The sequence below is a fragment of the Hydractinia symbiolongicarpus genome, chromosome 1, assembly GCF_029227915.1.
Source record: "Hydractinia symbiolongicarpus strain clone_291-10 chromosome 1, HSymV2.1, whole genome shotgun sequence".
Classification (NCBI taxonomy): domain Eukaryota; kingdom Metazoa; phylum Cnidaria; class Hydrozoa; order Anthoathecata; family Hydractiniidae; genus Hydractinia; species Hydractinia symbiolongicarpus.
The window spans coordinates 13,998,105-14,020,083 of NC_079875.1; the positions used below are offsets into that span (position 1 = coordinate 13,998,105).

Sequence of the window (21,979 nt, forward strand, 5' to 3'; positions counted from 1 at the left end):
CAAAACAGGGATCTCTATCAATAACTTGACAAGGCTATTTGCAGGCTTTTAGCAAGTATTATCCTTAAAACCAGTCTTACTTGTCGTGAAAATCTTGATTAAAAACGAAAATTTGCTCTTGTTTGAAACCTGGAAATTTGTTGCTTTGATTCGCACTTCTGGTCAACAACTACGCTAAAGAATGGGACTTTTCTTACTATAAATGACAAACTATTTTTTATGCTTAAACATGTAGACGTAAAGAAAATTGAAAATGAGATTATGAATAGAAGTTCAAACTACAAAATTCAGTTTTAAACATTTTCGCAGACTTCTCACAGTCGACACAAATAACCCGCAAATAATCATACGGTCTGCGTTTTACATAAATCATCCTTTACTCTTCTCGCTTAAAATCCTACGTTCTCCTTCGCAGAGGCTAATAAGTAAAAAATTGTGAAAGTGTATCTTTTTTGTATTTTAACCAGATTTTTTACAAATGCTACTAAACTACGATAGAATGCATATTTTGTTTCTCTTTCGTACTAAAAAAGTCCAAATATTTAAAGCCGGTGTCGTATATGATACAGAAGTAAACGCATTTTCATAAATTAAGTTTTCAAATGTCTTCAACAATATCCTATACTTTTAAACAAGTAAAAAAATCTTGCTAGATCTAAACATGAAATTTATGAGTCAGAGAGAGAGAAAAAAATGAGAAACGCAACATCCTAAAAACACAAACTGAACAAAATACCAAGCTAAAAACGACGATGAACTACTACATGACGCGTCAGATTAGTCGTATTAATTTCGAACAATTTCCCGACGAAATCGAATTTGTTGACGTCGTCACACGAAACAAAATCAATAAAAATGTCAAGGCAGCTAAATTAAATATAAGAAAAAAAACGACATCAAATTAACGTCATAACATAACGACGTCGTTTAAACCAACAAGTGACGTATAATAATTTTACAAGCATTAATACATTATTTTTTTTTAAACTTAAAGATCTGTCAGAGAAAAACATGTACATGCATTTTTTGTATTTAATTTTTACTCAATCTAAAGCAGATATACAGAGAAAGCAGTTTTAACAATTTTCAAAAAGATTTTACAGTTCCTTGCAGCCAGAAATAAACCGGCTATCCTAAGCCAACATATACGTATTTTGTCTTCACAACGGACATCTTTTCTAACGGTTGGCAGACCAGTAAGACTGATACGGCACTTTGGAATCTCTCTTCGCCTGATTGGCATTAAACTGCATCTGATGGACTTGATTGCGGTGGGTGGCAGGGTCCACGTGCTGCTGATGATGGGGGTGACCCATATGGGTGGCTCCAACAGGTTGCTGCAACAAGTAATGACTCATGTTGCTCAAATGTGCTTGGTTGTGCATGTGAATGTTTGCAGAAGTGGGACTGTTACCAAGAAATCCTTTGCTGTCCTGGGTGTACTAAAGAAGATAAATTTCTTAACATTAATCCTGATGGCATCGTGGACGCACAGTAAAACAGCACTTTATAGCGAGAGTGTAGGTGTAATAATACCTGTGTCTTAAAGGCAGATTGCTGGGATGGTTGAGGCGTTGCCTGAATTGGACTACTAGTGGCTAAATAAACAGAAAGTGAAGCTTAAAAGTTAAACTTTTAACCTTAAGTTTTACAACTTAATAAAAACTACTTTGTTTTCTACAAAGAGAATTTCAAAGCAAATCCCTTTTTGTACGGACTTACCATTGTGCGATACTTTGCCTTGCTGAGACAATCCTGTTTGGTAACTCGCCTTATTAAAATCATGGTTGACAGAGCCTAAAAACAATCCAACTTAACCTCCTTACGACACTCGATTGATTTACAACTTCAATACAAACTGAGAACGCTCTAATTTTTAACATGACCAAAAGAAAGAGAGAACCTACTTGAATATTTAGAGCTGTACACACCTTGTTGGGCGTGGCCTTGATATTGAGACGGGTACTGGTTACCGCCAACACCCTTTCCCTGTGGTACCTAGAAAAAGGAAAAAATACATGGAGAATACAGGGTAATGCAAGATGAACGTAGATTACAAATTGATTACCAAGTTCATAAAGACTGAGGTACCCGATGTCGTTATCAAGAAAAATAATGCAGACAGAATGTTAAATTTTATGTTACATTTGTCCTCTAATATTAGTACTCGATCAAATATCAGAAGTCGACTGAATGTATAGCTTGGGACTGAAATAGGGGTCCATACCTGGTACATGCCAGATGGTGCAGTAAAAGTTGGGTAAACCCCACCAGTGGGTACAACGCCAGGTTGGTATGTATATGTGTAACCAAATGGTATTTGACCAGTAGCATTCAAGTAAGCTGCCTGTTGGTGTGCAGCTGCTGCAGCCACATGATGACTACCTGTAAAGTAAAATAAACATGCGTAGATGATGAAGATATACTGTCGCTAAATCCAAATATAGAGACGAGTTTGAACGCAAAAAGGATGATAAAAGTTGAATGATTACAAACCTTGCTGTAGACTAACAGGGGACGATTCATCCGTACCGCGTGTGAATTTCGGATCTGTACCTAAACATGTAACAAAACAATTCATTTCACTGGTTCCGTATACGATTCTAATTACGTTTATCATGTCTTATACACCATAGAAGACACTCGAATGTGCTGTAGCTATACATGTGACAAAACAATTTATCTGGAACCAATTATCTGAGGTTTCGCAAGCATGTGTTCTTGTTTAAACATTGCTGAAGGACCTGACAGCATTCGTGCGTTGGGGATCTATTTTTCTCAAAATATTAAGCAAAAACTTAAGCGTAATCGACAAAACAGGTTTTGAAATACGATCTACATTTCTCTCCTGCATCCCACAAATTCGTAAAGCCTCTCCAGGTAAGTGTCGATTTTGCCATAAAATTGAAAAACAAAAAATTACCTTGATACGCCTGCAAGCCCTCTCGTGTCGTATTCACACCAGCAGATGCAGCAGCAGCCGCTTGGAACACAGACATATCGTAAGCATACGGAGACTAAACAAGGATGTACACATAACTCCACTGACGACAAGTTTAAATTGCACTTCTAAATCATAGCTTCAGTCTGCTCGTGTGCACTATATCACATTCACTTCAAGTGGGTTTCCCTATTTTTTCCAATATTTAGCCATGGTGGGTGTTACGGCTGTGCAGATGTTTAGAAAAGCAAGATGTAAATCCGGCTTCTTCTTTAAATTTGGGTGCGTTATTAGCACATACATTGGGTGAGGGTGAAAAGAGGTGAGGGTGAAGAGAGGGTATGGGGGAGTGAGGCATGGTGGAGAGAGGTAATTTTCGTGTGCAAATAAAAAAGAATAGATAAAAGATATGAAAAAACATTTTTAAACTCCACGCTTTTAATTAAACATTTTAACAAGCGACCGATTAAAAAATATGTGTCCCGAAAACTACCGGGAAAAAAGTAATGGAATCCGATTTATTATTTATTTTTACCACTCCTTGCTAGTGATGCAATTGCTAAGAGAAATTTTAGGGAAAATCGAGATGATTATTATTTTAAAAGCAAAATGATGCAATGTCCGATGTCCAATGTATCGAACGATGCGCAGTGATTTCACTGATGACAAAAGAATAGGTCTATGTTAAAACTACTTAAAAGGAGAATTAACCTATCCTTCTTCACTTGCTATGAAAAGAGGTAAACAAAACTCAAAGAATTAACTTTAACAAATTCGTCCATAATTCACACTTTTATACGGTCACTGACTAAAATTGTTAAATTAACGAACCTTCTTCGTTTATTATAGCAAAGAAGACCACTACTTCATCAAAATTTAAAGACTCTCCTGATGAAATACATCACCTGATTTTTTTAGAAATGAATAAATTTATATCTTTTATTTATTCATATGAATTTGAATTTATATAAGGACACTTGTAGCAAATTCTTTAATTTGTTAGAGAAAATCAGGGGGTGTAAGATTGTTAAAAGAATGGGATAAGCAGGTATAAATTTTATATTAAAAAACAACAAAAATTGTTACATCTTAAAAACACACGCCTCAGCCGAATACACCTTTCCAAAATTTCATAAATTATTATAATTATGACGTCATCCAAAATTTTATAATGGTTCTGTGCTCTTTACATAAGGATATTCAGAAATAATAATAAATTATTATGAAAAAATTGAAGTTTTAAGAGCAATATAATAATCTGGTTGGATTTTATTTAGATTTGAAGAAAATAATTATTTTGAATACGAGGCTAATTAGAAAGCTTAGTTATATGAAGGGTTTGACCGTAACTTTTAGCTTGCAATAAGTCACTTAACGAAAAGAAATATTTACGAAATTAGGTAATTTGTTCTACTTGTTGCTAAGAAACTTAGGGATAAGAACCATTTTTAATATTGACCTCTATAATTGAGTTTGGCATAATTGGGAAATTCGGGAAAGGTCTATTGACAATGATTTTTTCCTCGCTAATTAATTTTATCTCATCATTACTTTTTTCGCAAGAAACATTGACCCCCGGGAAAAGTTATGGTCTAATCATATGAATATCCAATAAGCATGTGATGAACGCATGTAAGGTATTCACCAAACGTGCGAAATTTAAATGACGTCTGCAATTTTCCCCAAATTTCCGACAGTTTTAAAATTTTACCAAATCAACGAGCAGTTACTAAAAAGGGCAACGAAAAATTGAAAAGAAGGAAGGACTTGATGTGGAGGACTTGATAAAAGGTGAGTTCATATTTTTTACAACCAGCTGACCCCTTGCCAATAATTTTAGTCCAAAATAGACGCGTGTTAAAAAAATTCACATTTTAAGTAACAGAACAGAACAAAGACTGGATAATCAATGGCTTTTCTATTATGGCTATTTTCAACTTTAACAAAATATTCGGCGGAACGAACATCTGAGCATGCGTATTAAAAATGTTTACATCACGTGAACAGAAAATTTTCTTGTCCGTTCCGTTCCGAGCAAAGTTCACGTTTTTCTTGCGTTGTGTACGGAAACGACGGGCAGAAAATTATTTAGTCAATCGGATTATTTCATTTCGTGGGAATTGCGAAGTGTTTACTTTTTGAATTGAAATATGTGCAACATTATGAATTACCAGTAGAAAACTTTCTGTTCTGTTCTGTTCTGTTCCTGAAAGGAAAACAGCCTTTACCGCCATTTTCACAGTTCACCACAAATCACAGTATTTTATTCACAACAAAAAAACACAGCAAAAAATTTACCTCTGGAAATGACTTAACAAAATAGGGTTTTTCTGTAAAGAATACCCACTTATTCAGTGTTATATGTAACTCACTCAATACATATTTTGTTTTTCACCATAGTTACAATAAACCTCGCAAAAAAAAGTGAACTAATCAAAAATATAAAAGTCAGATGAATCAGAGACGAGCAGTGGATGCATAATTAATATAAAAAAAAACCGGACATTCCTGCGTGATTTAAAAAACATCTCGAGCAAGCGAACCATATACTGCGAATCATTGCAACAAAGAGCGTCACAGATGATCACTCCGAGGGAGATCAAAGACTTCCTCGAGTCCTTGACTATGGAGAACGATGAAGTGAATTTACCACAGATATTCAACAGTCAAAGAAACAACCGACAACAAAATAACAATAGCAATGTAAATAGTAGAAACAACAACAACAACAACAATAACAACAGAAGCAACAACAACAGTAATCCAATAAACTCGACCAACCAGAACCAACAAGCAAGCAATCGCCGTAACACCACAAACAATCGAGAACAAACAAATCGAGCTCAAAACATTTCGCGATCCAATTCGAACGACGAATCGATAAAAATAGAAGACGCCATACGGTCGCGTGTTTACGGGTTATTATTGGCGAAAATCGGAGACGTCTTTCAGGCGAAATATAGTGATAATTAAACAACAGGCAATCCGTTAAAAACAGAAGCGATGATAAATACGATGAACAATGCTTCGTGTTATGATAAAGACGTAAAAAAAATTACAAAAACAACCGGCGACCGAGAACACAACAGTACACTTGTTTATATCATTAAAATCTTGTTTTTAAAATAGTATGTTAAAAAGGCGGTGTTTATGTTTTGATACGAATCATGTGGCTGGTTCCAAGTACCATGAATACCTCGTAAATATTTGAACAATGCAGACATATTATGCACTGCGATTACACGTCGTCAATAATTTAGTATTTTGCACGGCAACAGATCACGTCTAAAACCATCAAAACACGGTTATAAACAATGACTAATTCTGATGCTGAGCAAGCAAAAAAAAAGTTACTACGGCGCACACAGCCGCAGGTACCATTATTAAAAAAGAAAACAGCGGGTGCGAACAGAAATGGAATATGACACATTTTGTGGGACAAAAATATCCTATATGCTTCATTACATATTTATCAGCAACAAAAGAAAAATCGTAAATAACCTGTATTGATACTTATGTTATAAGAAGAAAAATGACTCTTGCGAAAAGAATTCTCTCTTAATTGACACACCAGTAGTTCTATCATTTAAGTTTGAAATTTGGTGTATCTACCATTCATCCTTGAATTAAGTGTAGGGGTTAACGTTTACTTTTATAAGGAGCTAATCCTGCTGAAGCATGGTCAATAGGTTGTAAAATACTACCCCCCTCCCCTCCAAAAAATATAATAATAATACGCCTACTGTTGCCATAGCAACACAATTAACATTAGGGATTTTCCTGTTTGATATATTTTTCACTTACAACGAGCTGTCTTTGCATTAGCATTTCTTCATAGTTGTATCCATGTATAGGTTGGTGCTGGAAAAGAAGATTTCAAAAATACTAACACAAATTTTATTTTCATTTTTTATAAAACTTGATCTACGGTAGGCAGTTTTGCAAATTTTAAGCGTGCAATACATAGCAACCACAAAAGTAATTATCGGAAAGGGAATTAACCTCTGCAAAAAAGGCTTGCGAACCAAATTTCGTTAAAAAATAAATTCCATGACATTATATTTCTTAATTTCCGTGTTTTTTTCAAGGACGTTTATGTCGAAGACATAAGATAAAACTGCTGCAGTTTAAATTCACATAAATATGTATGTTCCCAAGTAAACCAGAAGAGAGAAATCAGCGTACATCGTGTTTTGAAAAAGTAATTACTTTCGCAATAGCGAGTTTTCCGATAATTTTCCCGGCAACTAATATCAAAAAAATTCGAAAACATAAAAATGAAATAGCTAACGTTGAGTTACCCAGCCTAAAAATCTATTTTGAAGTAAACGTTATCTCAAATTTCCCTTCTTTAAATTTTTTATGGTAAATGTAGCCGGGTGGTATATACTCTTACACAAAAAAAAATCAAAAAGAATCTCCTTGCTGCAAAATAGACCTAAGATCGCTCTGCATACTATGATAGAGAAAGGGTTCTAAGACTCCTCTGCATACCATGATAGTACTAGGGGCTTTAAAGAATCTTTAGAGTTTCACAGTAGGTATTTCTTTGACGAACTTCTTAGCATATTTCACCGTGAAAATTTGATAAAAGAACACGTCTCTTTAAAAATTAACGTTAACTCTTTGACGGAATTACATTTTTTACCTGATAAGCTGGAATCATGCCAGGTTGGACACCAGGATACATATTCATGGGAGGTACAACACCAGGAGGTGCACCCGTCACTTTATCTAAAAAAGAAGAAGCAATGAATGTTTTAATAGCCTGGAACGAAAAATATTCGTTATTAATTTTATCACCACTTGATCTTTTCATCGGAGTGAGGTTTACGTAACAGAAAATTTGATCCCTTTTGATCTAACAATTGCTTCGAGCAGACTACAAACACTGCAGTTAGAGAACACTTTAGTGGTGGTAATCAAATCCAAACTCTCCTGGTGTGCACCAAAACAAAATACTTACTGGAAGAGTTTTGTGCTTTTGCTGTCGTTTGAACTCCAGTCGCAGTTGTTAGACCCAACATTTCATTTGACACTGTTGAATTAGACGCATACGACGATTGATGACTTGATGGAGATGACGTCGCAGAATTCCCATGTAGCTTATTCGATAGATAGTTAACATCGTTCTTAGGCGGCTTCGTATTATCCTTGAGAAAGAATAAGAAATAATGACACCACAATTTTTCTAAACTTCGCTACATTTTGTGCTTCCTTGCTAGCTTATAGGTTATACACACTTTTCCTTGTGTATATTTAGAAAATTAAAACAACAGCAAGAATAGAGAAAAAGCCACTCACTCCACTAGAATCATTCAAGCCTGTTCGCGTATCGGAACCGTTTTTCATATCGGTTAGATCTAGAGACCTTGAGTTGTCACTGGAAGATAACAACGTTTGTTGAGCCAATGATTTCTGTTCCACAAATGCCCTCTGATCAGCCATCATTCTTTCGCGTTCACGATGCTCGGACAACGCCCTTTGATGATCAGCAAAGTATTGCTTTTCAGCTAACGCCCTTTGCTCAGCCAAGACTTTCTCAGCATTTAAGTTCTGCTCTCTGTCATCATAAACCTGCTGGTCTGGGAAATTCTGGTGTTCGTTCACACTTGTTCCCAAGCCACCACCACGAGAAAACACATTCAAAGAAGATGAGTTAGTCGGAGATGTATGAGACGTTGATGGAGGAAATGGAATAGGTTCAGGCCCCTAAAATAAGAAGTTTGCAAAATTACAAAATAACAAAAAATAATTCAGCAATTGAAGCAACTACTTTGTGCATAATTAAGGCGAGTGTAAAGCAAAAAATGTATTTTTTTAAATCGAGTCGATTTAGTTCTGTGGTCGCCAAAACTATGAGCCACAAACAAATCCATCACACTGTCTGGGGCAATATATTAGTAACACATCCAGATGATGTTTACAAGAAGTTAGCTGTTTGTCAGTTTGAGAACGCGGTGCAAATACTACCTGATTTAGATAATAATATGACAATATAATGGAGCAAAATCTATTTAAAATTAGCCAAAGTAAATCACAAGTAAAGCATCATATAAAATAGTACTGGCCATGATGCAGTAACTCATTCTAAGGAGGAATATAACAAGGTCTTTGTTTATGAGACTATTACAAACACATAGAAAAGAAATCTTAAAGCTTACCATATGATTTATCCCCCTTCCGGGGGATCCCATATAACGTGGAACTGCCTGCTTTTCTAGAGGTTTAAAACCTGGTGGAGTTTTCGGCATATCACTCTTTGAAGTTGACAATGTACTTGTAGGTTCTAGTTTGGCTGGCGATGAAGGAATCACTGGTTGCGATTGTAATCCTTGTGATGATTGAGTTAGTAAGGGCTCGTTTTCCAAAGAAGCTACGACATGTCTTGAAGATACGTCAGTTAGTTCTGTTCTACTGCTTGTCACTTCAGATGAACTGCTTAAACTAAATTGAAGAAAAGCACAAAAGTGAATTTCGACAGAAACATTTAACGCCAAGTTTTCATTGTGAAACATTAGAACTTTATTGAAACACCATTAATTTAAAGTATACCTAGGCATAACAACAGCTGAGCTGTCATCTACTTTTCTCGGGCTTATTGGTCCACTGCCAAATTCTAGACCAGCAAATTGATCTTTTATGTCATTGACCATTTGTGCTGAACGAGGCATGACGACAGGTTGCTTGGGCAGTTGAAAGAACTTATTTTGAGACTTTCGAGGTTTGCTCATTCGTTGCGGCTTTAACTGTTCCTGTTCCAGCTTATGACTTTCGGTGACTCCCGATATCATTGGCATTGAAGCAACTGTCCGATTGACTGAATCGGAAGCCACAGAACTGGACGGGAGAGGAAATGCTCGATCATTCAGACTGCTGGTTAACCCACCTTCCTGATGGCTTGATGGGAATTGATTGCTTGCTGCATTCATGTATCGACTTAAATCATTTGTTGGTTGGTACGAGGTGACTTCGCCAGATGTTGATGAAGTAGGAACTGACCGAATTACTGCCGCATCAACACTAAATACAAAAAGATGTTATTAAGTAATGTTTTTAAGTCATTTCACTTTCATGAAACCATATGTAAACAATTTTTTAAAAATAATGTTGCAATTTTGAATGTTCTTAGGCAAACAAACGATTTAAAATTGTGCATTTTCACCATGGAAAACAAAAGAAAGATAAGGCCGAGGTATAAGTCAAAGAGTGTGGGGTTACAAAGCTCATTTATGCAAGTTGCAAACTAACTAATAAATGGAATTTCTAGGCTAGTGATAATAGTAAAGCAGAAAAAAATTGATTTGATTTTTCAAACACTTACTTTTCAGGTAAATATTTTTCCTTGTCATCTTTGGGAATGCTACTTGGTTCATCCCAACTTGCAGACTCCTTGCCATTCATCTGAGACCAATTTAAATCGTTTGAAAACAGGCTTGTCCCTGTTCCAGCATCAGGCTAAGCAGGAAAAGTTAATGTGTTGACATATCAATCCTTTTTTCAATTTTTAAAAAAAGAAAAGCATAAATTTTACCTCATCACCCCAGTTACCCTTGGAGGACCAGTTGGAGTCAGCAACAGCTTCTTCCCCCCAATCTATATAGAATGTAATATATAAATGTATTCAAATATGTATTATTGTTTAATAATAAAAGGGATTGTAAAAGACTCCCTTAGACGGCAAACCTATCAATAAGAAAATAGCACCCAAGCAATAAATCGCTTGCCCAAGTTTGCAATAATTTAGACTGGGTGAATAAAAAAAATAAGTTAAAAAACACATATTTTATTTCAAAATCTTTTTTATCTATTTTAGTTATTTTTTACTGCAAATAATACGAAAGATATCCATGTGAGATGAATTGATAATGCTCAGTCAGACAAACTTTTTGTGGAATTGGGGAAGCAATTAATGGCTTAGCTAGTTTCTCATTTCTCAGAATTGGACGAGTCTTTGCATAAGCGAGAGCGATCACTCTCTCCTTACTGACAGGCCTGAGATGTGTAGCAGCTTAACACTATGTCCATACTGCCAAAACTTCAAATATTTAGATTTATATATCTTTTGTTTTTCCTAAGCAATATTGGAAGCACACATGGCATACCTTCTGTTTTTTTATCTACAGTCTCAACCTCGACATCCCAAGATTCTTCTAAACATTAAAAAACACCATTTACTCCAAAAACAACCATATTTTTTTTAATATTTTCAGAGAGAAATTTCTTTATCAAAAGTAGTAAAGAAAGAAATGATTTACCACTAGTCCCAATATCACCATTTTCTATTTTTTTGTGATCACCTGGTTTTGAAAATCCTCCTCTATTTGTCCCCCGTTGTTGACGGGATCTAAAATGATTTAATCGAAATAAAAAATGTTTGCTGTAGGAGCAAAAATAATATAAATGACACATACAATTTTAGCAGAGACACGCATTTTGCGATACTGTGAGACTGATGTCATAAAAAAAAGCAATACCCTCTATTTGCACCTCCTCTTGATCCAAAGCCTCCTCCTCCTCGACCACCACGTGATCCTAAAAGAAAATTCACAACAGGAAAATTATCAACACATTGTCTGTTAAGATAATCATCACCGACACTATGTGGCTGTTGTATTCAAAATCACCTAGTTCAGTAGAGCTCGTCATAAGTAGAGCTGATACAATAAAAGTTAAAATAGAAGTTGAGAATTTTGCCAAATAATTAAGCTGTCTAAGTAGAAAGCACTAAAAATTGTTTTTTATGCTGTGAAATTCTCTACTCGCAAGTCTCCCATATTAAAGTAGTTTCAAAGTTCCTTATAAACAAAACATTGAAATTGCACAAAAAAGTACCTCTCGCCACTCCAGCACCACCTCTCACACCTCTTCCTCTACCCCTACCACGCCCTCTATCATTTGTGGAACGGTTTCTTTCTCTTGATCCTTCTCTATTGTGTGGAAGGTCAAACTTTTCATCTGTAGGAGTTTTTTCATCGTTACGCCAGTTACGTGATGATGATGAACGACCTGGAAACATATTAAACATGGTGTTAAGAGAAAATCTTCTTTTGTGTAAGAATACAGTATGCTTTGAACGTAAAAAACACAAAAAATCTTTTTTTTTATGTCATCTTAATTAAAAATCTTTTCCACGGTGAAGTTATTTATCTACTTTTGATACTGGAAAATGCTCTCTTCTAACATATCTTTTTTATGTTGCTTTATCAATGTCACCTTATGGGAAAGTATCATTCTCATCAGTATGCTTAACAGGTAAGTATTTTTTTGCTACTTTTTTTATATAGAATTCCACTGCATTTTAAATCTCTTAAGCTGAAGCATATATATATAAAAGTGTTTTTATTCTTGTCTATAATGTTTATCACGCATCAGCGATTTCTAAGGACATTTAAGTAATCTGCATTATTTGTCACAAAAATAACGAAATGAGATTGCAGAAAGCAAAAAGATCAATGTCAACGGTTAAATTTCATGAAAAACAGGATCACATAAAGCAAGAACATGACTGTAGATTGTGTAAACATTGTCCTTAACGTTATCGTAGGAAGCAAAAACATTCCCGCAGATCGTTTCAACATAGTCAATTCAACACAGTTTTTAACATCATTGAAATAGGATCGTACAAGGTCTTACAGTTAATTTCAAAACTATTTGCAATTTTACTAGTCCATTCAAAGAAATTAACCTTACATAAATTTTTGTTCATCTGTTGAAGTGAAAAATAGTTTCAGTTTATAATTCACCATTTTTAATTGCTTTTAATTGCTTTAAGGAAAACAATTTTTTTTTAGAATTTGTTACAACTTTGTTTAGATTCGTTTAGAATAGTTTCAAAATTGTTTTCCAATCATTTCCTACTTGCATCCACATCCAACCATTCTTGAACTTAAAAACTAAATTAATTACAGTCGTTTCCAAATGTTTTTAAATCGCTTCCAAAACGATCCGTAAACAAAAATACAATCTTAAAACAATTATGATTGTTTTCATTCATATAAAATGTGCAACGATTGTGGAGGGAATAATTTTTATATAAACAGAAACTTTTTAAAATAGCTGAGGTCCCTAAGGGAATAATTTTTATATAAACAGGAAGTTTTTAAAATAGCTTCTAAAATAGCTTTCAACATCATTTTTACTGCTGAAAAATCATGATTTGAATAAACAAGCATCGTACCACAACTCTAAGACAAAAATTCTAACAAATTGTCTACCTCTGGAATTACCACCTCTAGAGGATCGTACAGGCTTTGTTGATGGTTTCTGGTCTTGATCTTCCAGACTTTCAGAATTAGTTATATTGTTGTTCTGGTTAAAATTCGGCTCAGTGGTATTAAGATGATTTCCAGAGGTTGTGGTTGACTGTATTATTCCAGGCTTTTTGCCCTTCTTATTAGTTGTTTGCCATTCACCCTAGATAAAAAGAAATAAATTCATTATCAATAAAAATCTTTACCTCACTGGTAGTGTACTAAAAGGGGCAATTAGTTAGTGTTTTTCTTAAATAAAAACAGCAAAAAAGGTAACACGTATTTGTATAATTTGTAAAAGTTGCATGTTTCCATAAATTAATGCTGTTAATTATGACTGGAGTATTTCATACTATATAAATTTGAGGAAATTTGAGGCCTTTTCGTTAAGAAAAATAAAATCTCTTGAAGCAAACATAACATAAAATATACATTAAGCTAAGAACAACACAACACCTGATCATCATCGTATCGTCCCTCGAGAATATTTTGAATAGTGACATTGGTATCATAGTTACTGTCATGAAGCGCGATCATTATTATATCAGGAGGTTTGCGTGTAAATTCTTGTATCTACAATAACAACAACAACAAATGTGAACTTATTAACTCATCCTACTATCAGACTATCTGAACTATCAAAAAAACTACAAATTGAAACCTCTTTTATCTTTTCCTGCACTTTTGCCTCTTCTTTTGGATTTGATTGTGACAGTTTCGCATACCTTATTTGTTCCTCTGTAGCCTGAAATAAATGTTTAATAAGAAAAAAATATAGCTATAAAAAAAATTAAGAGACCCATACAAAAAATAAGATTTCTGCCTTATTTCAAATATCTTTCTATAAGTTTCAAAATTTTAATATAAATGGCATAAAAATGACTTTTGTGCTAGAGTGAGATAGATGAACACTGCGTCAGTGTGCAATTCAGGAATTTAAAATAGTGGCTGTTAAATCCAAAATAGGAATTTTATCAAAGTGATTCCAAGTATTAATGAGATATTTTGGAGTAAATATAGTTGGAAAATTTGTGATGAATTCCAATTGGGAAATAGCTGTTTAAGTGACTGTCTCCACAATTGTTTCTAATTTTATATGAAATGAAACGATAATGATCTTTCCTCAATCTCCTTTTGTTATTTTTGTGACGAAGAATGCAGATATTTCCATAGTTTGATAGCTAAATTTCTTCAGAAATTGATGATGTGTGATAATTATGTGCTTAGAAGTGTTGAAACGATTTGTAGTGAAACGAATTTTAATGAAATGTGGAAACGAATTAATTATAATTTTTGAAATGAGGAGGGAACAATTACGAAATGATTTTTTAACCCAACAAAATGCTTTGAAACCATTTTGAAATGAAAAGAAACAAATTTGACACAATCTTTTTTGGTAACTTCAGTTCATAATTATATGGAGATCGTTTCAAATAACTTCAGTTCATAATTATATAGAGATCATTTCAAATAACTTCAGTTCATAATTATATAGAGATCGTTTCAAATATATTCTATAAATTGAAACAATTTTTTGAAACAATTGTGGAGACAAAGCCTAACAGCAACTGATAGTGCTGGATTTGTAGCTGTAGTTTGGGAGCACCATCTGCCACTTGTCGTTGATTCCTTTGTTATGGTTATTTTGTTGCAACAACCATTATAACAGAGCTTAAAATAAAAATTTAATCCCTCGCGGTCATCGTACCCGCCAAGAACTTAAAATGGCTGGTCAAGTCAATTTTTTGGTGGTATTGGCTTTGAGTTTTAGTGGTCATAAACGTTATGCTTAGCCGTATGGCTATGCTCTTGTTAAACAATGTGTTATTTTTGTTGGCCGAATTTCGCGAGGCATAATTAAGTTGCCGGTCAATTTGAACGTCTGTTTTTTGTATCCTGACAGGCAAATGTCAATTTTGGCAGTCACTTAACGTTTTTCAGCCGTTATATCAAGCACTGTTATAGAAATGGGTGAAATAAACGATTGATGGGAAAAAAAGATTCACATTTTGAAACTTTCTTTGTAAAATGATTCACTAAGACAAGCTAACCTACAACTGCCATCTCTTATATGTTCTTTAAAATAAAAGGTACATTTTCTATACCTTCGAACTGATCCCACCAGGAGTGTTCAAGTTTCAGGCTGTCCTGGACCATTTAACCTTTTGCAGCCTCTTATTTATAAGTTAAGTACAACACTTACCTTGGAGTGTTTCTGTGAGACATGACTACTGTCTGATGCAGTAATCGTCTTAGACTTTATCTCCTTCATACTTTATCAAAGCCACAACCACTATTTACAAATATGTATGTACAATATTCTAAAAAGAATAAATAACTAATAAGATGCAATAACAAATACAGACAGTCATGGTATATTATTATGCATATCACTGGTTTCCAAGTCGAAGCTCGAAAACAAATTCTCGATAATTCCCTGGTAAATCCCAATAATTTTTACTTGTGTCAAACATTAAATTATGTCAACAGTTGGCAATTGTCAGCTTGACAAAGCTTCAACTTAGGTTCATAGAAGTTTAAATCTTCGACTAGAACTGACAAAAAATGATAAAGAAAGGCTAAATTACATAAAAAATGACTAATTTTAAAATTTGATAACAGCCATCTGAGCAAGACCACCATAATACAATACTATTTAAAACGATAAGAATTATTGCAATCCTCCAATTATTATTTTTTTAAAAATGAAAATATTCTGGACTATTTAAACTTAAGATTCTGACATTTTCCTCATTTTCCATCTAGTTTGAGTTGCTACAGGCACTCAAACAAAGCTTGGATTACACTAAAAATGTAAAATTAATACATACATTTTATAGAACAGCCTGTAAAAAATGATGCTAAATTCTTTAAAGCACATACAAAATTAAACTGTTGCCAATATTTTGAAAAATGGAATTAGTTTAGAAAGATAGGCCAGGAGCAATCATTCTTGAGATTTTTCTTATTAATAAAACTGTTGATATTTCTGACTTTTCCCTGACATATATAATACCACTTGACTTTTCATCTGAACATTGCGTCTGAATCTGACACCTGGTCATATTACTCTATATATAATCTATACTACCGCATTTACTGAATGTAACTTTACACGTACACATGACAATTTTACGACCTCTCATAATGACCTAATATCTACATAAAGAACCTTTGCATATATCTTTTTTTACACAATAACTTAGATGCTTTCTATTGTTATCATCAATTGCAAACTAAAACAAAAAGATTTGCGGAAGCCTTTGTTTTCACATTATGGGGCCGAAATAACAGTCAGTCATCGTTAATGACAGAGCAGATTTGACAAATGACTGAACATTTTTTATTAGTGATAACATAAAAGATATTATTCTGGGGTTTTAATGTATATGACGCTCAATAAAGCTACATTGCATTAAAAATTTAAAGAACAAAGAAGTCAGTGACCGATCAAATTACACATGATTGCCATTTTCTATTCGAATACATGTTATAAACTGCCAGGGATCGTTAACTCCAGTGGGTGACTGTGTTTACCACATGTCTTCTTTTTAAAAACCTTTCACAACTGAATTGAATAACAACACAAGCAATTTTGATTATTTAATAACGAAATACAGCTATTTTAAAGCATTGCACAGTTTTTTTCTTTGTACCGTGCGTCATTAAAACATTGAGTTTCGCGAAGTTTACATGACCTAATTTAAAGTTCTTTTGCCAGAAATGAACTATTGTTTTTGATATGCAAAAGTAGCTCATGTATCAAACAATAGGTTAATAATAACAGTGAAAGTTCTGACGCTACCTAAAGCTCGTGGAAATGTGATAACTATTGTGCACAAAGTAAAGAAATTTTTTTTCATAAACATGAAGGAACGTGAGCATCAACGCACAACACAGAAACCATTTCAGCATGAAATATAACACCAGGTCAAAAGCAATTCATTGTCATACTTTCACATTTAAATATTATGTGAAAAAAAAGACTTTACTTGCAATTTGTGTGTTCTAGTGCAGAAAATGAGTAAAATAATTGTGAAGTCTTTTTACAGCCTTTCTATTTCAAATTTGTTCTTGCCAAGAAAAAAATGCAGATATTTTATTTGCTTGCTTGGTTTGTTTACACATTTGTATTGCCAAATGCTAATGTGTTTAGAAAGGCTTTTTTACCTGTTTTTTGGACAGCCTTTGATGGGTGGTGCACAGTACAAAAAGCAAAGGGGATAAAAGCTATTGTGAACATAGTGGGGAGATATACATTTTTTTTAAAATTTGTGATGCTCTCTAGGAAAATTGTCCGCTTCAACTTTTAATTCCTATTTTTAAAACAATAGAATCTGCCGTATTTCATTCTAAAAGGACGAAAAAACGTCCCTGCGAAGCTCTAAGTTCCTTATTTCCTTCTAAAATGACAAGAAAACGTCCCGGTGAAGCTTTAAAGTTGCTATATATCATCCTAAAATGATGAAAAAATATCCCTGCGAAGCTTCAAAGTTGTCGTATATTATTCTAAAATAACAAGAACACGTTCCTGCAAAGCTCTAAAGTTGCCATATTTCATTCTAAAATGACGAGAAAACGTCCCTGCGAAGCTTTAAGGTTGCCCTATTTCATTCTAAAATGACAAGAAAACTTTCTTACAAAGCTTTAAAGTTGCCGTATATCCCTCTAAAATGATGAGAAAACTTTCCTGCAAAGCTTTAAAGTTGGTGTACATCATTCTAAAATGCCGAGAAAACATCCCTGTGAAATCATTGAGCCAATATAAAAACCTATTAAAAACAAACTTGTTAAATTGAGTAGTTTTTCTATTCAATTTATTTAACCACTTACTTGATACATGTAATAGTTTTAAAAATACGAAATTCTATTTTTAAAAGTAGAATTTCATACGTTCTATCTTTAAAAATAGGATTTCCTATTTTCTATTCTTTTAAAAAAAGAATTTCGTATTTCGCATTTTAAAAATACGAAATTCGTATTCCGTATTTTTCAAAAGTATGAAATACGAATTTAATATTTTTTAAAATAGATTTGCGTATTTTTAAAAATACGAAAATCCGTATTTCGTATTTTTTATTACGAAAAGAGAAGTGGTCGATTTTCCTAGAGAGCATCACATTTACATTATATAATTTAACCAAAATGATATCCACCATTATAAGCTCCCTGCGACTTATCATGCTATGATCTATCTATTTATAACTTTGTAAAAACGGCAATAAATGGCTAGTAGTCGTGATTTCTATTTGATGTTGCTAGCAACACTGATTTCAAGGGATAACTATTTCAATATTGTTTTTCTAGGACAGACAGAAAAGCTACATTTGTGCTACAGAAAAATAGTGTGAACCCCAAACACTAACTGGGGAGGCTAAAAATGATTTCAAATTTCCCCTTTATGGGAAAAATGGAAATTTCTAAATATAATCTCTATAATAATATGGAGTGTGTGTGTGCGTGTCTGCCTATAACAGGCAAAGTGGATGTGTTTATTTTCTTTGACGTAGCCAAAAGTGTTACGTCTTAAATTTTAAATTTTCTGACGTTATGGCGCAACGTCAATATCACTACTTTAACACCAATATTTTAATTTAAATTAAGCTATTACAGTGCACTTAAAACTTTGAAGCCAAATAACTTAGAGAGATAGTGACGTCAATCATTTTTTACCGCATGGGTAACTAGGGACCCTTTAGGACCAAATTAAGTAAGTTTCCCGAACCCAATGGACAGGTTGATGACGTCATCAAAAACCTTTTAACCCCAATATTTCTGCATTCGTTTGTCAAAGATACATGATCCTATACAATTTCTTGATCAGCGTTCTATACAATGAAGGCAGCAGGTATACAAATCTTTTGTTTTGGCAGGTCTTTGCTGATATCAGTAAAATTTTTAAACACTTATAACTCCTTAGCCAATCGTCAAAAACACACAATACTATGTATTATTTTAATCAGTGTTTCAACCTGTAAATTTTGTCAATTTTAGTTTAACTGCGCTGCCGACATCAAAAAAACTCCTAATACAAACTATTTTTTTATTGTCCTTCTGCATTTCTCCATGGGCCTGATCAATTAGTATTTTAATATTTCTCTTCTTATTATATAAATGTAACTAGGCTCCAAAATAAAACATATATACTTAGAAAATCATAAAAAATAAACTTGTGCTAAGTAACATGTTTTTTTAATGAAATGTGGGAACTCATTGTGTACATGTTCTCCACGCTGAAACAGCAGCCTCTATTTAGTTCACAAGGATACAGAAAAAATAGACTTTTTATTTAAAATTACTTGTGATAGTGTGTGTTTAATCTATTTTGGGAAGTGTGGTTTATTATGTGGGCTTTTGTTATTGAGACACAAATATATCGTAAATGAAAGGTGAATTTTCTAAGCTAATGTAATCTCTAAAATAATAGCCATTGCTGGCTGTCCGTCAAAATTGAGTCATGCAAACCACACACAAAATCTTATTAATCAATACAATATATTTTCATCAACTTTGCCGCAACGTACAGATTTCGGTAGATATTCCAAGCGTTAACAATTAGTTTAGATTATAATATAGACTTGTTGTCTGTTTGTCAGCCAAAGTATACTAAGTTTCAGATGAAAAGCACAATTTTTAGCCAAAAATGTCACTTAAGCCCACAGCATTTTTGATGAGTAAACACCCTCATGATTTTATGACCTCATTAAACTTATGAATTTTATAAATAAGGCAGGGTCGACCCTTAAAGATCCTAAAGGAGTAAGTACAACCTTTTTAAAATAGTTTATTCTTGCTTCACCTAATGAAAATGTGAGAAAAACCATATTATATTTTTTTCTTAGCTGGATGGAAGAGAGAAGGTCGTACACAAACACAACTAGCAAATGCTTTCTTGTCACTTTAATTGGAACTGTATATTCGTACGCATTTTAATTTGACATAAAGTGCGTATTAATAGTGCGTAGCGCTATTCATACGTAGAAAAAAGGAAAAAGAATCGTAACCCTAACCCTAACCCCAAAGCACTTTACGTACGAATAGCGGATGAACATATACATACGCAAAAATGGGCAAAAGTGCGTACGAATATACACTACGACTTTAATTTTTAAGGATCCTGTCAGTAGAATTATTAACTCATTCATCCTAGGTCAAATTCATTCAACCTCATGCCTTATAACGTTTGCTTCTTGTTAATGTAGCAGAAACAGTAGCTAAAGTAATAAAATCTTGCTGCGTAAAGTATAGCTAGGTAGCTAGCTAAACATTTGATACATTTTTCCAGCTTAGAATTAAAAAAATAGTGCTACTGGAAACAAATAACCTTATAAATGTGTTAACTTACTGAAATCAGTTTAAAAGAATCAATGAGTTATTTACACAATCCGATAAACAAATTTCGTTTCACTTACTTCGATAACTCTTCTCCTACAACCAACTCAAAATGTGCATTTTGTCACGTGACCATGTTTGCCGCGACCTGTAGTAGAATTGTTGCAGGGCATACCCGCGTGGCCCCCGAGTAAGGGAACCTGGAAAATTTACTTTCCGGATAATGTGTTATTGTACGGCGTAAAAATTTAAAATGGGCTTCTTTTTTCTCGCCGTGTTTACTACCAGGACTGGTGACGCACGGAAGGGTACCAGTCTAGTATATAAAGTATAAGTTTTTAAGTGTTGATAACAAAACTACCCTGTTGGACTAAGACCTATTATTTTAACAAATAAATTAATTGCATTATTATTTGATGTTCAGTTTGTTTCGTCAGTACCAAGCCAGATTTTTGCTCACAAGGAGTTCCAAGGCTAAAATTCTTTTTAAAAAACTAAATAAATCAAAAATAGTTGTTTTTATTGATTTTTACGTTTCATTTAGGTTTTATAAAATCACTATTTACAAACTTTGCCAATTGAAAATATTTAATTATATTTTAACGTGAGCACTTTCTTCACACAAGTGGAGAACTATAGCAAATACTCCTCCATATGGGATTGGTATAATTCATTTTAAGGTGGTTCCCCTAGAAAAATTTCTAAATTTCAAGAATTGTCTTTTAGCTGTTTTCTGACAGCAAATTCATCTTAGAATACCGTGGCAAGTAGTGCTCATGACAAATTTACGTTTTATTGGGCATTCTGCCACTTTTTCCAACCAAGCGGAAATATAAATGCATAGTTACGCCCATAACAATCATTTTTCGCTTTTTTAGACAGCTTTCTTGTCCCTCCGTCGATGTTTAATTCCTTGCAATAGCTAGATGATACTTTAGGGCCTCCTAAGACAATGTATGATAGTTCTGAATATAAAATGTGGTATTCCACAAGCATTCAGAAAGCTGTCTTAACGACGCACCCTCAGAAGTGAACTCGTAAGAGTTTACTCATCATCAATTTGTCGATCCACAAGTCAAGAATGTCCGCAAAGTAATCTTTAAACAAGTTTTTTGCCGTTTAAGTTCGGAATCCACAACGAGAAATCTCAAGATCGAAGCACCCACGATTTACAATTTCTTCTGTGGATGCAGGCAATAGTACCACCTAGTGTTTAAATGAAACCGATGTTCAGATCGAAGTTTTGTCTTTCAGTTATTTTGTCTAGATATTGCCTGTTTCGCCCTGTTTTAGCTTTTCTGTCGTCAAAAAATACTGCATCGGTTCTCTAGGAAGACGAGTTAGCCTTGCGAAGATGCGCTGCACTAAATCCATACACGTGATCCTTGAGGAACCAAAGCGGCCAAAAAAGCGCTTGAGATAATGCATGTTACTCAGTTATTTAGTTAGGCGG

At 33.8% G+C, this 21,979-nt stretch overlaps 1 protein-coding gene and 1 long non-coding RNA gene across 3 annotated transcripts; one reads left to right on the forward strand and one right to left on the reverse strand.

Moving 5' to 3' along the window:
• Nucleotides 1–433: 433 nt before the first annotated feature.
• LOC130641249 (protein lingerer-like) lies at nucleotides 434–20,680 on the reverse strand. Of its 2 annotated transcripts, none has more exons than XM_057447981.1 (24): nucleotides 20,607–20,680; nucleotides 15,398–15,515; nucleotides 13,856–13,939; nucleotides 13,651–13,767; nucleotides 13,159–13,357; nucleotides 11,777–11,950; nucleotides 11,419–11,476; nucleotides 11,200–11,288; nucleotides 11,047–11,094; nucleotides 10,476–10,537; nucleotides 10,266–10,399; nucleotides 9,497–9,964; nucleotides 9,106–9,388; nucleotides 8,246–8,653; nucleotides 7,908–8,094; nucleotides 7,590–7,675; nucleotides 6,746–6,802; nucleotides 2,924–3,017; nucleotides 2,497–2,556; nucleotides 2,228–2,385; nucleotides 1,932–1,998; nucleotides 1,723–1,797; nucleotides 1,537–1,598; nucleotides 434–1,442 (listed from the first exon to the last, which is right to left on the reverse strand). In XM_057447981.1, exons 2-24 carry the CDS (start codon nucleotides 15,464–15,466, stop codon nucleotides 1,179–1,181), a joined length of 3,303 nt encoding a protein of 1,100 aa, XP_057303964.1. In that variant the 5' UTR covers nucleotides 15,467–15,515; nucleotides 20,607–20,680; the 3' UTR covers nucleotides 434–1,178. The 2 variants fall into 2 exon arrangements, with proteins under 2 accessions (XP_057303964.1, XP_057303955.1); XM_057447972.1 differs by having other exon boundaries at nucleotides 1,908–1,998.
• Nucleotides 4,109–6,492, forward strand: LOC130641287 (uncharacterized). The gene is made up of 2 exons (XR_008982443.1): nucleotides 4,109–4,732; nucleotides 5,342–6,492. It is a non-coding gene; the product is annotated as an uncharacterized LOC130641287 (long non-coding RNA).
• Nucleotides 20,681–21,979: the final 1,299 nt, after the last annotated feature.

Excerpts from the sequence above, each read along its gene's own strand:
- LOC130641249 (XM_057447972.1), bottom strand. The coding sequence starts at position 15,466 with ATGAAGGAGATAAAGTCTAAGACGATTACTGCATCAGACAGTAGTCAT. Across the intron at positions 11,095-11,199 it reads TGGTGATATTGGGACTAGTG|AAGAATCTTGGGATGTCGAG; the intron begins GTAAATCATTTC and ends TTTAATGTTTAG. Across the intron at positions 2,557-2,923 it reads GGGCTTGCAGGCGTATCAAG|GTACAGATCCGAAATTCACA; the intron begins GTAATTTTTTGT and ends TTACATGTTTAG.